The 17,151-nt window shown below is 31.9% G+C and overlaps 1 protein-coding gene across 8 annotated transcripts in view; it reads right to left on the bottom strand.

The window, feature by feature from the left end:
- Positions 1-4,325: 4,325 nt before the first annotated feature.
- Positions 4,326-17,151, bottom strand: part of LOC144973093 (pleckstrin homology domain-containing family D member 1-like) — a 48,366-nt gene continuing 35,540 nt past the window's right edge. For 6 of the 8 annotated variants that reach the window (XM_078915149.1, XM_078915158.1, XM_078915164.1 and 3 more), the window contains exons 9-14: positions 16,991-17,084; positions 16,440-16,621; positions 15,823-15,955; positions 14,874-15,024; positions 14,133-14,270; positions 4,326-5,772 (exon numbers count right to left, since the gene is read on the bottom strand). In XM_078915149.1, the coding sequence (XP_078771275.1) occupies positions 5,597-5,772; positions 14,133-14,270; positions 14,874-15,024; positions 15,823-15,955; positions 16,440-16,621; positions 16,991-17,084 (874 nt within the window). In that variant the 3' untranslated portion in view covers positions 4,326-5,596. Of the gene's footprint in view, positions 5,773-7,848; positions 9,568-12,340; positions 12,366-14,132; positions 14,271-14,873; positions 15,025-15,822; positions 15,956-16,439; positions 16,622-16,990; positions 17,085-17,151 lie in introns of those variants that run through there. The other 2 variants (XM_078915180.1, XM_078915170.1) reach the window with 2 other exon arrangements.

Here is a 17,151-nt window from a genome sequence, read left to right as displayed (position 1 = left end):
CCTGAGGAAGCCAACCAATAAAACCGCTAGGCAGGCGCTGAGATGGAACCCCCAGGGAAAACGGAAGAGAGGGTGGCCTAGAAACACCTGGCGGCGAGACCTGGAGGCGGACATGAAGAGGATGGGACACACCTGGGGAGAGTTGGAGAAGATGGGCCAGGACATAGGAAGATGGAGGACTGTTGTCGACGGCCTATGCTCCACTAGGAATGACGGGCATAAGTAAGTAAGTAAAACTCTAAACATTTGACTGTTTCCCTCCGAGCTAGGGTATCCGGCCAGGGCCAGGACAAAACCAAGTAATCTGCTGTAATTTGTACCATCATATCATTAATGTCCCTTAAATTGGAACTAATGTAATGTTATTTTTAACCAATGTAAAAGCATATATACATAAAAATAAGAAAATTTTTTTAAAGCGTCAATTATCACTTGCATTGATTTATTGACAAGCCTGCCATAAATTTAGACAATACAACAATCTGTATATGATAGTATTTCTTATAGAGTCTTATAAAGTATTATTAATATATTCATTTTAAAGGATACGTTTTAATCTCTGGTGATCAAAATAAGTGTAGGAAAAGAAATTGTAAAATAACACAAGGGCGCATTCTAATGTAAAGTTACTATATTTAGTCTCAGTTTAGTAAAAGACTTACTAGTCTTAAGCCTGAGCGAAGCAGGTGACTTTCACACAATTTTCACAATATTTCAGTAAGTTACAATGCCAGCAGATTAAATTTTGTCATAATTATACTTTATAATCATTTTTTGTTCTTCGAAACAACCCTTCAATTCTAGGGCAAAATATTCTCTTGCAATTCATGAGCCTGAACAGTTTCTACTCACAAAAATTAGCGCTTTGACGAACTGTAATTTTCTGACAGTTTTTAAAGCCAGTCAATATCAACAGGATGATTTTTGCCTCTGTCATTTGTAACCGACATATTTTCCCTCCGAATTGAAGCTCTCTCAATCTCACAGCAATGGTCGCCATCTTATTGATGCTGCTAGGATATCTTAGTAGATGGTCTGAGTCCGGGACTTGCTTGGTAAGCTCACATAAGAATCAAAATTTTGAAGTCTTTTACTAAAGTCAAAGACTAAGTCAATGGTTTTCTTCCATATGAATGGAGCCCAGAGGAAAAATAAAGAAGAAAAAACAGCTGCCAGATGAGGTAGGTAACATAAATAGAAGCCTAACAATCATCATAATATGTAGACATTACCATCATCCCCTGTATGTTTCTTTGTAAGGGTTTTACGGCGCTTGCAACACATATAGGTCATATCAGCACCGGTAAAGAGGAAAAAATTTGAGTAAAAAGTTATAGAATTACAATTAAAGCATCCAAGAATAAGGGAGACAAAGGGGATTGGTTCAAATAGGGAACAGATGTAGATTCCAAGAGCACACCATCAGTGTACTTAGTTTGAAATCACTAAATATCTCATCAAGAACAAGCACAGATCCCTGCCAAAAGGAACACAATTGTTTACAAATCATACATATGAAAAAGGAAAAATAATGCAGGGCATAACAGAGAGATGATTTACAAGGGAAAAAAATATTATCTCTCACTAACTATACATTTGACTGTTTCCTTTTTTTTTTTTTTTTTTTTTTTTTCCTTCCCTCCCAGCCAGGGTATCGGGCCAGGACCAGGACAAAACCAAATAATTTTATTCCATGACAAAGACAAAGCAATTTGGAAAACAGATATAGTGGGATAAAAGACACAGTATGTACCTCCCTGTCCACTATGGGAGGTCAGGAACCCAACCCAGCATAATCACCTGCATCATCAACAACACACACATGCACATGAAGAGTTGTTGTACCTGCTTGTTCTTATTTACAAGACTGTAAACATCTTGTGACCAATCATCACACACACACACACACACACACACACACACACACACACACACACACACAATATATATATATATATATATATATATATAATATATATATATATATATATATATATATATATATATATATATATATATATATAAAATCGTGTTTGATACAAATATGGTACGAAAAGTGCTCGACATGTAGTAATGGAGCGAATTATATTTTTAAAAATATTTACCACAATGTTTGAGACAGTCTACATTAATGTTTCAGGCTTAATTCGCCATCGTCAGGACTGAGTTATTTTGTTGAGTGTTGTTATTTGTTGAAGTGGTTCTGGTTTGTAGTTGATTAACAAGAACTTCCGGCGATGTGGACACGTACCGTACATCTCACTTTTCGTGTTGAGTGTGGCTTCATGAGGGTGTTTGATTATAGTATATTTCTCTTCCAGGCATAAGCTACATTGTTTTGATGTTGGTGTGTATCCTGTTGCTTTAGATAAAATTTTCCATGAAATGTTGTGGTCTCGTTTGTTGTCTTTTAATTTCCAAATATGTTCGCTCAGTTTTGTGGATGTTTTTTTGTTAGTGTTTCTAAATGTTGAGGTGTGGAGGTTGTATCTCGTTTTGAAATTATTTTCAGTTAGTCCTACATATTTTTCTTGCTTGTTTGTTTTAGTTTCGGTGACTGTGGCTTGGTAAATTAAACTTGATTCTAAACATTGTTTGTTTAGCGGGCAATGTTCCTTATTTCTGCAGTTACATTTTCTGGTGGGTGGGTTTTGCTCTTGTTGGTGGTTTATTAATATTTATTTGTTGTGGCTTGAAATTATTTGTCCTATGTTGTGCATACACGAGTAGCTTATTTTTATGGTATTCCTGTTGATAGTTTTATGTAGCTTGTGGTTTTTTGGAAAGTGTGTATCAATTAACTTCAGGAACTGCTGTCCAATGTTTGTGCTGACATTTTTGTCGAAAGGTGGGTTGAACCAAGTAATATGTCGTTTTCTTGTTTTGCGTTCTTCACTTGTGTGTTGGGGTTTACATGAGAGGGGGCCGTCTGTGTATTCAAATGGTGTGTTGTATCCGCTTTTTGTGAGTGCTTCTTTGTAGGCGGTGGCTGCGACGTTGAATATCTCTTTGTTTTCCGAAAGTTTGCTCACCCTCAGTGCTATGCTTTTTGGTATGTTTTCAATGACGGAACGGTGATGGTTGCTGTTTTTATTAATGTAGCTAATGGTGTTTGGTTTTCTGAACGATTGGAATGAATTGGATTTTATTCAACAGTCAACAAACTTAACACAGTCCTGACGATGGCTAATTAGGCCTGAAACATTAATGTAGACTGTCTCAAACATTGTGGTAAATATTAAAATAATAATTCGCTCCATTGCTACATGCTTTTCGTACCATATTTGTATCAAACACGATTCAATATATATATATATATATATATATATATATATATATATATATATATATATATATATATATATATATATATATATATATATATATATATATATATATATATATATATATATATATATATATATATATTGTATTATATTTATTATATTCGCTTAACAGTGTAAACTAGCCCCAAATGAATTATTTTTCTATCAGATTGGTAAATAAACGCTCATAGATTTGTGCATTAATATTATTTAAAAGTATAGTTCATTTTGTGATCAATGATTATATACATATTTATTGAATAAAAACTTTAAAACACGATTTCAATCTCCCACTCAAAAATACAATAAACACTTCAATCAGCCAACTCAATTTCTAACACGAACCAAACAAAACCAAATCCTTTCTGTTAAATAGGATCCAGTTCCAAATACAAAGGGTTGGATGCGTTTTACTTTATCTGTAACATTGTGAAAACTTATTTGAATAATTTAAAAAGGAACATTTTCACAAGTTTACATTCATACCATTAGCATGAACAGAATGTTGTTGGTTGTGTTATTTAATAAAACAGCCATTGTTGCTGAAATAGGTCAACTTAGTTTAATTACACTCATATATTCATGCCCTATATAACCGCTGCAAGCAGAACGTAATACAGATTCCCTTTTTAACTTATTATAAACTACCATAACCATTTGTGACCCACTGTCTAAAGCTGGTCTTTTGTTAACCTTTGTTGATATGAAACTGTTGCGAGAATAGAATTTAAATAAGAAAAACAAACAAAAAAAAACCCCAAAAAAAACAAAAACAAAACAAAACACACCCTTCCCCCCCCCCCCCCACCAAACAAAAACAAAAACAAAACAAAAATTGATTAGAATTTCCCCCCTTTTTTCAGCTGAAAATAACAACATTCATTGTTTTCAATAAAATCATATCAGTAAAGTAAAATTTCATTGATCTAGATTGAAAATTCAATTTTCAGCCCTCTGTCCCCTGCCCCTCTCCTCCCCCCCCCCCCCCCCCCCCCCCACTCCATTCCAACCCACTCTCCATGATAAAACCAGATGAGACAGTGGTTCACATTATATCACATGACAAAATTAGGAATTTTCAGCGATTCAACAGTCAGTCTGTGATCATTTTCATTGTTAATCCCCTTTTATAAAATCTGATGGAGAGAATGATGTGACACGAAAATCCAAATGGTAGTAAGAGATACATTATTCATAATTCTAGGCCCCCATTTATCAGCTTCGTGATGAACAACAACAGGTTGATAATCTTGATGATGCAAAGAAGTAAAATCATATGGAAGAACTGATAAATTATACAACAAACTTTAGTTTATCATTTTGTATACATTAAAAATGGTCAACAACAAAGATGAACAAACAATATTTGAAGCTTTTGGTTAGTTCTGAAAGACTCCATTTTTATGTTTCAATGTATTTTCAAATAATGACACAATTTAAAGGTTTCAGTTTTCATCGAGAATGTTGGCACATGATCTTTTGTGAACAAAATATAGAAAAACATGTCAATAAGTAAAAATTCTGATCCATATTCTTTGAACCCCATTTCCTAAATGTGAATGATAACTTCATTAAAGGCAGTGACTTATATTCTCAGTTCTCACAGGAAAAAAGACGCATAAGAAAAGGCCTTTGTACTGTTTGAAATTAAAAAAAAATTGTCCTATATGATTTGCCTGCATAAATAATATAACATTATGAAATGTATTATGCATAATGAGACAATAGGAATGTGCTCTCTTAAATAAAAATATCCATTTTTATCATTTCTTAAAAAACAAATTAATAACAATCAGTAAACAACATTGTTTGAAAGAGTTTTCACAAATAATTAACTTCGTTCACTATATAAGTCGAATAATTCTTTATAATGGGTAAACCCTAATAGTGAGCCAGGTTTTCTTCCTAAGATATGGTTGAAATGAGAAGACATTAAACTCAAAATCTTATTTCTTTGGTGAACTAAAAACACGAAAAAAAAAAAAAACCCAAACAAAATAAAATGAAATTACTAAAACCAAAAGGAATCAAATTGCACACCAGTGCACTCTAAAGCGCTGCTTTTGTATATCTTGTATTCAACTGTGTGATATCTTTGATGGGAAAAGCCTCCTTTGATTATTTGTTTCTTTTGGAAGTTGTATTGTGAGCTAAAAATAATACTTTACCCTGAATAAAAACACAACTATCACAAGCCAACAATGCATCCACAGAGATTGTTTTCTTTCTTTTGGCAAGGATGTGAAGAGATTTTATTTTATAAGGGCAGACTACATTGTGACAGGAGCCTTGTTATCATCAAAGAATTTTTCAGCTGATTCGTCAACAGGAGAAAGCAATCCAGACATCTGAAACTGTTCTCTGGTTGTTCTATCCACTGACGTGACTGCCCTGCGGAGTCCTGGGCGAGGTCGGAGGACACTGAGGTCACATGACATAGTGTTATCTGGGGAACAAACAAGAGTAAAATAATAACTATAAGTAATGGCAGTTTAGGTATTAGTAGTGATAATGATGAAGGTGATGTAAATGATAATAGTGATGATGATGATGATGATGCTGGTGATGATCATAAAAATAAAAACAATTTATAACGCAATGGTTTCCATAAGAAGTCCACTGCTTGAATGTCCATTCTGTCTGAGTGCCTGATTTTCTGTGTAAAGCAATTTTCATGCTATCAAGTTCGTCATTCAGAGAGCCTTGTCTAATTATCTATATTCGTGTGTATAATGTTTATTGTTTTAAAAAAATATTGCATCTAGATAGCTCTTACCCACAGTAAGACCATTGTTCTGAGGGCTTTACGATCTTTAAAAATCTTCTGGAGATGGAATAACATATATCTAACGTATAGGATAAGACATGCAGCTTTTTAGATGCTAGTAGAATTTTAGGATAAAGGCAATGTCTCCTTTCACCAGGGGGATCTCCAAATTTAGTGTTAAACTCTAATCATGGGGAAGCGTGACTCAGCAGTACAGTCTTTGCTTCATACCTGAAAGGTACCGAGTTCGAATACCTGCTAAACTTTGTGTGGCCTTGAGCAAGTCACCTTGCCCTCGTTCAGTTTGCGGTGCTGCACTGCGGCTGATGCCTGGATTATTCCATTTTCCCCTTGGAATAGACCCTAGAGACAAATTTCCCTTTGGGACAAATAAAGGGAATTTTATTTATTTAAAAAAAAAAAGAAAAGAAAAAAAGAAATGGAATTATGTGCAAAATGTCTTTCCGAATAACATATTGTTGTTGGATAATCGCTGATTTGAACCCACTCTCTAAACTGATTGATTGTGTATTTTGAGTCCATGAATGTATCTATACATCACAGGCCACTTGTTTCCTTAAAAAATGCATTATTCCTGTATGTTTAATCCTACCCAATAGACAATCAAGCGTCTAAAATGGGTTAATAGATGTGGTAAACAGAAGCATAGAATCCATAGAAATTGATTTTTTATACTGACTGGGAGACATAGGATCGTGAGTGTAATTGAGAGAAATTATCACAATGTCAATAGACGACTACAAAAACCATATGAACTTTGTTCATGATAAATTTGAGCTCTGTTTCTGTGTAGTATGGCAAATTATGTTCATTTTTTATTAACAACATTCTGGAAAAAAATGGACATAGGTCTCTTTTATAAGCTGTATATGGCTAAAGATAAAAGGCTTTATTTAATAAATATTATATAGACATAAAAAAATTAATTAAAATAATCGACAAATTTTATGTGGTTCATATTAAGCAAATCAATCTTCAATAGTTAGGCAACAGACTTAATGTAAGCTTGGTTTTTTAACTCTAAGAATATTGAGCATATAATAATAATAATAATAATAATAATAATAATAATAATAATAATAATAATAATAATAATAATAACTAATGAATAATAATAATAAATATAATAATAATAATAATAATAATAATAATAATAATAATAATAATAATAATAATATAATAATAATGATAATAATAATAATGATAATAATAATAATGATAATAATAATAATAATAATAATATAATAATAATAATAATAATAATAATAATAATAATAATAATAATAATAATAATAAAAATAATAATAATAAATAATAATAACAATAGTATGATAGAAATGACAGCAATGAGAGATACCAAGTAAGAGTCAGACCTGTAAATAAAATTTCAATACTTTTCCATAACTCGCCGATTTTTATGGTAAAAATATTTTCTCTTTTTTTTTCCCCAGGAGACTCTAACTCATGATTGGTGTTTCTTATTTCCTTCCTTTGCCCAACACTTTTTCTTGTCCTTGACAGTAACATTTTGCATTTTAGAATTCAGAACTACCCATGATGGTTCTAGCAAAGCCTTTAAATTTCCTTACTATGCCCGATTACTTTATTCTCCTCCTTTTAAAAAATTTCAATTCTAAATTTCTTTACGCATTTAAAATATCAATCCCCCCCCCCCCTTCCCTTAAAAAAATAATAAATTAACTATTATTATTATTTAAACACTACATCCAACAGTTGATTACCAGACTTGAAGCATTTCTCATTATTTATTTACCCATGAGAAGCGCAATGAGTGCACACAATTTATTTGCTTCTATCTGCTATTTGTAAAATGTCCAATGTGGTAAAATTTCCCTGGACAATTTAATTCATGTGATAAGGTGAATATTAATTTTTAAAAAAGTTTAGGCAACTGCCCAAAAATGTCAACTAATCAACCAAACACCACACTTTGAAAGAACAAGTGGACCGAAGGGCTAGAGCTCAGGTGGTAGCTGGTTCGGATAAGTAAGTAAGTAAGAAAGAACAAGTTACTCTATCCATCACTTCAAGCCAAAGACAGATGTTACTTGAAAACGGCTGGGAAATATTGCGATTTCAGAGATATTAGATTTTAAAAGAGTGAAATAAAAACACTCTCACATCAAAGATTTGAGTCTTCGGCAAATTCAGAGATCAAGACCAAAACATTTAATATTGATAAAGTTTAGTAAACTGAAATATTGATGAAGAGATTGTTCATATTTATTCCCACATTTTTATTTTCTTTTTTTTTCTCTTTTTCTTTCTTTCTTTCTTTACTTTTTTTTTTGTTGAAAAAAAGGGGTAAGAAAAAAATAAGAAGGATATATGGTAGGAAAATTTATTTATTTTCATTGTGCAAAATTGAATTAACCCAAAAGAATTAAAAACAAAAACAAACAAACAATGGACTTAAGAGAGACTGTTTCTTGTAACGTATTTTGTTCTTTTTTCTAAACTGATTAAGTCATTTTTTTCAATAATTTTACAATCTACAGATTCAGGCAGGTTGTTATTTACTTATATTATGTTTCATGTTGATCTGGATGTCATTGAATGTTGATTCCAAGGTAAAATGAAAGGTCTCAGTTTATCAAGTCATTGGTAATTTGGGTTTATTATCATTTTTTGTATATTGAGATCGGCATAAGAATCCAATAATATAGATATGGTGATATAATCATTCTTTAATTCATAAATTTTCAATTCTATTACATCTGGTGATAACACGATTATCAAAGAGCAAAATTTAACAGCATTCTAAATGACAGTGGAAAAAATGAACTTGTAAACGTTGGCCCATTTCATAGAATATTTTAAAGACATGGCCAAGCAAAATGACTGAAGAAACCAAATATCAGTTCTTACTGAAAAAATGAGCAAATAGCTCTGATTCGAAAATCAAAGTAAGGTTCTAAAAGAACATCAAGTGCATCTGTTCTTTTATGTGTAAAAATAGTTTATAATTTCCTTCAAAAATAAAAGAAGCAGATTAAGGTAAAAATTCAAAGGGTTACATTTTTTGAAAATATGTGTTGCAAATGTCTGAAAAATAGTTATTTCATTGCCCTTATTAATTTCATAAATCTTGGAATACGATAATTTTATTAAACCTCTTCAACTCTTTCCCCCATCCACCACACACGCACACATGAAAAGAAAACCCCAAACAAAACAAAAAACACCAAAATACAAACGCACACACACACACGACACAAAAACTCTACAAATATCACAAAGCAAAAAGTAGTGGACGATCCATTTTGCAATTTCTTCAAACCAAAATGAGAGAACACAGCTAAAAAGTTAATAATCCAAAGAGTGCTCCTAAATAAAAAACTTCATAATTTGCATAATTAGCGATGATAACCGACACAATTTAATAATATCATTCATACTTTTCCTTAAATCAAATCTCTCCTATTTTCACAGCTGAAAGGGAAAATAGCATTGCGATAAGAAATAAGAAACATTTCCATAAATAAAAATCATGCTGTATATACAAATATATGTAATTAAATAAAAAAGTAAATGATTAAATATATAAAACTGTAAAAAAAATAAAAACCCAAAAAACAAACATCCTTAATTAAGGGAAAAAATATGTGCGACTTAAGTCACAAACAGTCTTGACATATGAATATAACTTTGCTGCATATGTATTATAGTCTGTAATGAGCTGGTAATCTTTGTTCAATTTTTAAAACAGAAAGTTTATATCTTCATTTATTTTCACTAATTGTTATTCCTTTAATTAAAATCTACCGAGAGAGAGAGAGAGAGAGAGAGAGAGAGAGAGAGAGAGAGAGAGAGAGAGAGAGAGAGAGAGAGAGAGAGAAGAGAGAGAAAGAGAGAAAGAGAGAGAGAGAGAGAGAGAGAGAGAGAGAGAGAGAGAGAGAGAGAGAGAGAAGGTGAAGAATTGAGAATGGTCTAGTCGTTACACAAAATAGACTCAGGAGGAAATATATTATATATAATATATATATATATATAATATATATATATATATATATATATATATATATATATATATATATATATAATATCTTGATTAATTTCAACTGATTAGTTGAAAGAGATTTGATTAATAATTTTTGTGGGCTGAAGACAGAGGGGAATAAACAAATTGCTTCATATTTGCTTTATTGCCTTCATTATGCTATCATATTGTGGTCACCTTTAAAGACTGGTAGGTAAAAACTACAAAACCTTTAAGAATATCAAAATTAAGAAATATAAGGAGCAGGCACCGGTGTAAGATAAAGAACTGAGCAGTGTGCATGAAAGGTGCCAGACAAAGTAAGAAAGAAAGAAAAATACAAGAAAAAAAAACATCCCAAAAATCAGTCGACCTCGACTGGGAATCGAACCTCAGCCCTTCGGTTTACAGGTCTCACACGTCTGACTGGTAATCAGAAGTTTTGAGGTTCGATCCCCAGTCGAGGTCGACTAATTTTTTGGGATGTTTTTTTTCTTGTATTTTTCTCTCTTGCTTTGTCTCACACTTTTCATACACACTTGTTCAGTTCTTTATCTAAAACCTTTAAGTATACCTAATTGATTGTTAGTATTATTTAGAATTTCATGATGTTTATAACATATATTTTTAAACTTCTTGTCTCGGTGGAGGTAAAAGAATAATAAAGATTTAATACCAGTGTCTGCTAACTAATTTATCACGTAGATCAATATTTATAAATGTCAGTGGTTGGATGGAAGACAATGGCTGCAAATCCTGACCCTGACAGGGGTAAGGCAATTCATAACCAACACTCAACCTGGCTATGGGAAGAAATTGTAAGAGTGTTTTTACAAAAGGCTGCCAAAAAGGCAACTTGCATGAAGAGATAGAAATTTGGTATAATATGCCCTCCAATGGAAAATTGTTAAGCTTATTCAGTATGGAGACATTTTGGAAAAGGGCCAAATATAATATTGCACAGCTTTATTTATCGTTTACTTTTCTCATAACACAATGAAATGAATTGATTAGTTTTCTTTTGCAGCAACACTGATTTTGGTTTAACATTATTTTGGTAAACTACTTCAGCCAAGCACCTTTCCAAATTCTGACAGCATAAATTTCTTGTTCGCATTATTGTGTATTCAAACGAACCATTTTGACATATCTTTTCATTTTTGTACTTGCAGGGTCCCAGGTAGACAAATCTAATAAATATACTCTTGCTAGTGCCAGTTAAAATATTTTCCTTAATTAAGATTACTTTATCTCTTTAATTCAGATTACTTATTCAAGAATATACCAAACACCTCTCCTCTCCCCAAACCCCCCCCCCCCCCCCCCAAAAAAAAAAAACCCAAAAAAAACCCCCAAAAAACAGTATACCCAAAACAAAGAAAATAACCACCAAAACATGCACTTCTTATAATGTACCAGAAATGAAGAAAAGTTCCACAGGTGCCATAACAAGTGTCAGGTGTCGTGCACAGAATTATAAGAACAAAGCAACAACAGGATTTAGTAAAGGTATAATATATGACCATTTCTCCACCTTTATAATTACAGATAACCTTTTAAATTGCATTTCATTCTGATATCAGTCATATCAAAGTAAACGACACCACTACTCCTTGAATTATTATGAAGATATGTTAAAAAAAAAAAAAAAAAGAAGAAAACAATTATATTGCATACCTCTTGGATTTATGCATGAGTTTGTAAGAAAATACAATATCATCATTAAATTATTGATCTTTTGAAGTATTTTTCAAACCGTCAAATATTGACTCACAATTTTACTTTTATGCATTTATAAAAATAATATAACTTTTTTTCAAAACACTAAATGGAAATATAAACATTAAAAATACTGATAAAAAAGAAGAAGGTGTCAAAATAAATCGTAAAAATATTCTAAATATTTAAAAGTCGACAAAAATCAACACTATATCACTGAAGCACAATAAAGGAAACATATGTCTGAATAGATGTTTTAGTTCAGGACATTTTTGAAATAGGTCATGCAGGAAGTATAGGGCTGAGATTCCAATTATATAATTCGATGTTTTTTATAAATTCCTTGACCATAAAAGGAATTATGTGTATTTTTTTTTTCCATTCTGTTGTTAAACTCAACATCCAACATAGATGGCATGAATATTGAGGTTTAACACAGAATGGCATGACATTATCATGGTTTACAATTGACAATATTTATACGGATATGTTTCTAGCAATTTCTACCTGGGAATCTGAAAGGCCTGGAAGACTGAAAATAAAGAGATGATTCATAATGAAAAATATCGTCATGATCTATATAAGTAATATATATATATCACTCATTACAATTCAATAATTCAATTAAATAAACACCGCATTAAAATTTATCATTATACATTTCAGCAAAGCTGTAAACCTGAGTATCTTCACAATTTGGAAAATTGGTTGAAAAGTATGTCAAATCAGAAATCCTAAAATTCAATTAAATTCATATGAATTCCTGCGAGTCTTTATTTTGCAGCATATTGTTTAATTCCTTAGTTTTCCAAATGAGGAATAGATGATCACAAACAAGAGAATAGCATTGGAATCTCTGAATCGTATTGTCTATACATTAAGTTAAACAGTATCAAAAATACAAGTATCTCAGTATCTAAATCATCATATTGCTTTTCTATTCTCAAGATTATAACAATTGAGTTTGAAATCTTGTTATATAATTCTCCATCCAAACAGTCCTCCACAACTACACTGGCCGTCGTAAACTCTTCAAATCTTATGGTAATCAAAGGACAACTTGACAATAACTGAACATTGAAGAAACAATGACCGAATAATATTTGGCCTACACTTTCATCTTATGCATGCTTTGTGCAAATCAAATGCATCATGTGTTTACAAAAATAAAAGGAATGTGTACTGATGAGCAACATAAATGATAAAGAGTAACAAGTCAAGGCACGAGCAAGGAGGAAATGATTTAAAGTGAGAGTGAGAGAGAGAGAGAGAGAGAGAGAGAGAGAGAGAGAGAGAGAGAGAGAGAGAGAGAGAGAGAAGAGAGAGAGAGAGAGAGAGAGAGAGAGAGAGAGAGAGAGAGAGAGAGAGAGAGAGACAGAGAAAGAGGGGGGGGGGGAGAGAAAAAAATACTTTCTAATAAAATGATTTGCTGAATTCAAGTTGGTTATGACAAGAAAAGAAGTTTGGAGAGATTGTTTCTTCAAGAGGTATTGATTTATCTTATATCTTTTTTTAGGTTAAAAAAAAATAAATTAGATGCCTGTCTTTAAATGTCATTATTATTGTCATGCTGACCCATTATTCCTTGTGCAGCTATTTGATGAATAGATAAAAAGTAGTGAAACTTGAGTGTATTCAGCATAGTATGCGATCATCACAGTAACAGTTAGCAAAGTGTTTCGTGTGAACAGGTGACAGTTACACTTATTCATCAAGAATTTGACACCGCAAGTTGTCCAACCAATTAGAAGAAACAACAGAGATACGAGCACGAGTCTTACCCCACCCTAAAACGTTTTGTAACCATTTGAATGCTGATCACAATGTACTGTTAGCAGACAATCCACCGAGCCTTTATAAGCAAAGCAAGAAACAGTCACTCATTTTGAGAGAGTAGAGTATAGGAAGGAGCAACATTTCAAATGTATGGAAAAACAATATTTTGTGGTGATCAAAAGAAAATGTATGAGGAATGATTGACTCCAAATAATCCAAAACTAAAAAAATAGGTTTCAATAGAAAGCTGCATTCCTGTATTGATAACAAAAATGAAAAAGCGAAAATTCAAAAAAAAAATATTACAAAAAGAAATACAAAACAAAAACTGAAAACATTTTGCAGTTTATAAATGAATAATCAAAATTTTAAAAAATAAGAAAATAAATAATGAAAACTGAATTGATCTCACAGCCGAAAAGGGCTTCTTGAAAATAAATTATTAATGCAGCAATTTGAGAGCAAAATCAATGAATGCATACAAAGATAGGATATAAAGAATAACAGCAGTATTAATACTTACTTGATGATCGTCGCCTATTTTCATATCGGACAGTTTTGGCTCTTCTCGCCAAGGTCTTCCTGGCCATCAATCCATTACGGATTACAATAGGTTTGTCTGAAGATATCTTTGCCTCTTCAGCTAGATCTTCAAAGAAATCTGGAAATATGATACATTAGAATGTTAGAAAAAACAAGCACGTCATACAAAAGTATAACTTTCACAGCTTTCAACTGATGAATGTTAAGATTATAAGACAGGAATAAAGCTGGGATTAAAAATTACAGAGTAGAATGTCAAAATTATAAATCTTTGCTAAAATAAAATCTTTCACGATTCTTTTTAAGTGCAACTATATTTTTTGAAAATCCAACAGAGGAGCTCATATCTCTGCTGTCTTAAGACAAAGGGTTGCTTTTCAGTAACAACAAATAATACAGGATGGCCGAAAAACCATTTGTCCGATATCTTTAAATCTATCAAGTCGTATATCTATTTTTGTAATGAAACATTTATTTATTGACTTAAGAGTCATGAAACTCATATAGAAAATTGCACATTCAGCTTAGGAACAGACAGTGTCAATAACTCAATTTGACCCCATTACCAATAAGACACCCTTTGTCTTATGACGGCAGATTTTTAATAAAATGCACAAGGAGAATAATATCATAAATAATATACAGTATAAAAACATGGAATTTCAAATTTAATTCAAAGTTTCTCAATATCATGAAACAAAAGTGCCAAATAAATAAATACTTTTAAGTTTCCTGACGCTGAATTTCATCTCCTCCTTTGCCTCCTCCTCAATTCGATGTGATTGGGTCTCAACAGCATGATCAAGAGAATTCAAAGAGCGCTCTGCTTCTTTCAAACGATCTTCAGCTGATATCCTTGCGCGTATTTCCTCCTGAAAATTCAGGAATAGTTGTAATTCATTTCAAAATGATAAATACTTTTATTGCAGAGTGATTATCAGGGATATGCAACTCTATCACTACTCTTTGCCATCATTAGTTACTATAACTGGACCTTTTCTACAATCATTCTGGATTTTATGTGAAGCATTACTGTTTTAATTGTTTTCGTTGCTGGATGTAGAATGGCGTTAAGTCTGAAATGTTACCTGTTAAGTACTGTGCTCTTTTTGAAGCCATTATTGATTTTCACTTCATTGCCTTTTATGAAATCAACACCACCTAAAGAGCGGCTGTATGCAATAGTGCCTTAATTCAGAACCATACCTAAATGTTTCTATGATTACATTTACAATGACTGCAGTCATTATTTTTTCCTATTTTTACATAAAACATTTAAGAAACCTACCTGTTATGAGTGTAAAATGGAATTTATTGCTATGTATGTAATTGATATGATTCTATTTTTCAGTATATTATATTTATTTTCAGAATGTAAAGCACGTAGAGCCTGTGGAAATCAGGGTAAGGTGCTATACAAATGTCATTCATTATTCAAACCCTAAACCTTCACCCAAAAAATAAATAATGTTATCACTATGGAATTAAAAATACATGACCAATATAAGCATTTCACAATGCACCTCTTTTCCCTTGATAATCTACTGAAACTTTAAATTTTCAGTACCTTACAAGCTATGGAATGGTCTTTTTTAAATGTTATTTTCTACATGTACTCTGTGACTAGAACTATCTTATTACGTCCCCTAAAAAATATCAGATAAGCTCACTTTTAATTCCTTCTCTGTCATTTCCTTTTGAGATACAAGATCTTGGATTGTTCCTTGCAACTCTGAGGCGTGTTCAGATATCATTGTCTTCTCAAACTCCAATTGGTCCAATCTCTCCAAATTGTCACGTAATCTTGAAAGATAAATATTTAAAAAAGAAATACTTTTTAAACCTTTTAAAAGATGAGCAGAATAATATTTCATTTTACAAAGCCTTTTTCTCCGACTTTTCGCTCAGAAATTTATTTAACATGAAAATCATCTAGATCAAGAGGTCAACACAGAGGGCAATGAGCAATAACAAAAAATAATGTAAATTATAGTAAACAGTCTATTATTTTGTCCAGAACCTCAGATAAGGGACAACTGAGAGTATGCATTTTTGATGAGCACTCACTGGATTCTAGTACGCTGAATTCCAGCATGCTCTGCAATATGAAACGATAAAGCTAGATGACTTTAAAGTATTGGTTACCTCCCATGAGCATCAGATTTCAGCAAACTCGGAATCTAGCATGATTTTTGGCTTCTCCCAAGAGCATGCTAGAATCCAGCAAGTACTATAGTAATAAATCTGAGGTATTTAAAAATTATACATTATCAAAATATCAACTTACTTGACTTCAGCACTAGATTTCTCCTCGTGGATGGCTTTGGTCTTGTCCTCAATACTCTGGAGTTCTGCCTGGAGTACCTCAGCTCTTTGGGACAGGGTTATGTTCTCCTGATTCAATGATGTACGCTCTGCTGTGGCTGACTCTAACTCTTTCATAATATTTTGTCTGTCATTGTCAAGACTCTGATATTGGTAAGTGATGATAAATTGATGAATGAAAATGACAATCAATAATTTATTTCTCAATATGTTGCACATGATTCTTAACTATCCCCTGTAGATCACACACACAAAAAAAAAAATCAGACAACTCTTACCCCATAAGTCTTATTTATTATGGATTTTAGAAGACTAATTTCAAAGCCTCGAGGTCACCAAAAAAAAAAAAATTAAAATTAAAATTCTACACTGTAGGTAGGAATGTCATTATCGTTTCTAAAACATTAATCCAAAAATTGCTTTTTACATTGTTTGGAAATTTTTTTTATAAGATTGAGACTCAAATTTTCATAGGTAAACTTGTATATTTCAGGATGAATCATGTTTACAGACCTCTAATTGTTGACGCTGCTGATCTAAAAACTGTGAGAGGTTATCTCTATCATATTCCATATCTTTCATCAATTCACTTGTTTCATCCAGTTCTCTGTAAACAAAAATTCGGGAATATTTCTTTTTGCTATACAATTGTAAAATGGGGAACAACTCTCCAA

This window comes from Berghia stephanieae, chromosome 1 (genome assembly GCF_034508935.2).
Source record: "Berghia stephanieae isolate SIO BIC M18660-M18661 chromosome 1, UCSD_Bste_1.3, whole genome shotgun sequence".
NCBI lineage: Eukaryota > Metazoa > Mollusca > Gastropoda > Nudibranchia > Aeolidiidae > Berghia > Berghia stephanieae.
Note: the sequence above shows the minus strand (reverse complement) of the source record. Positions and strands in the feature narration are given on the sequence as shown.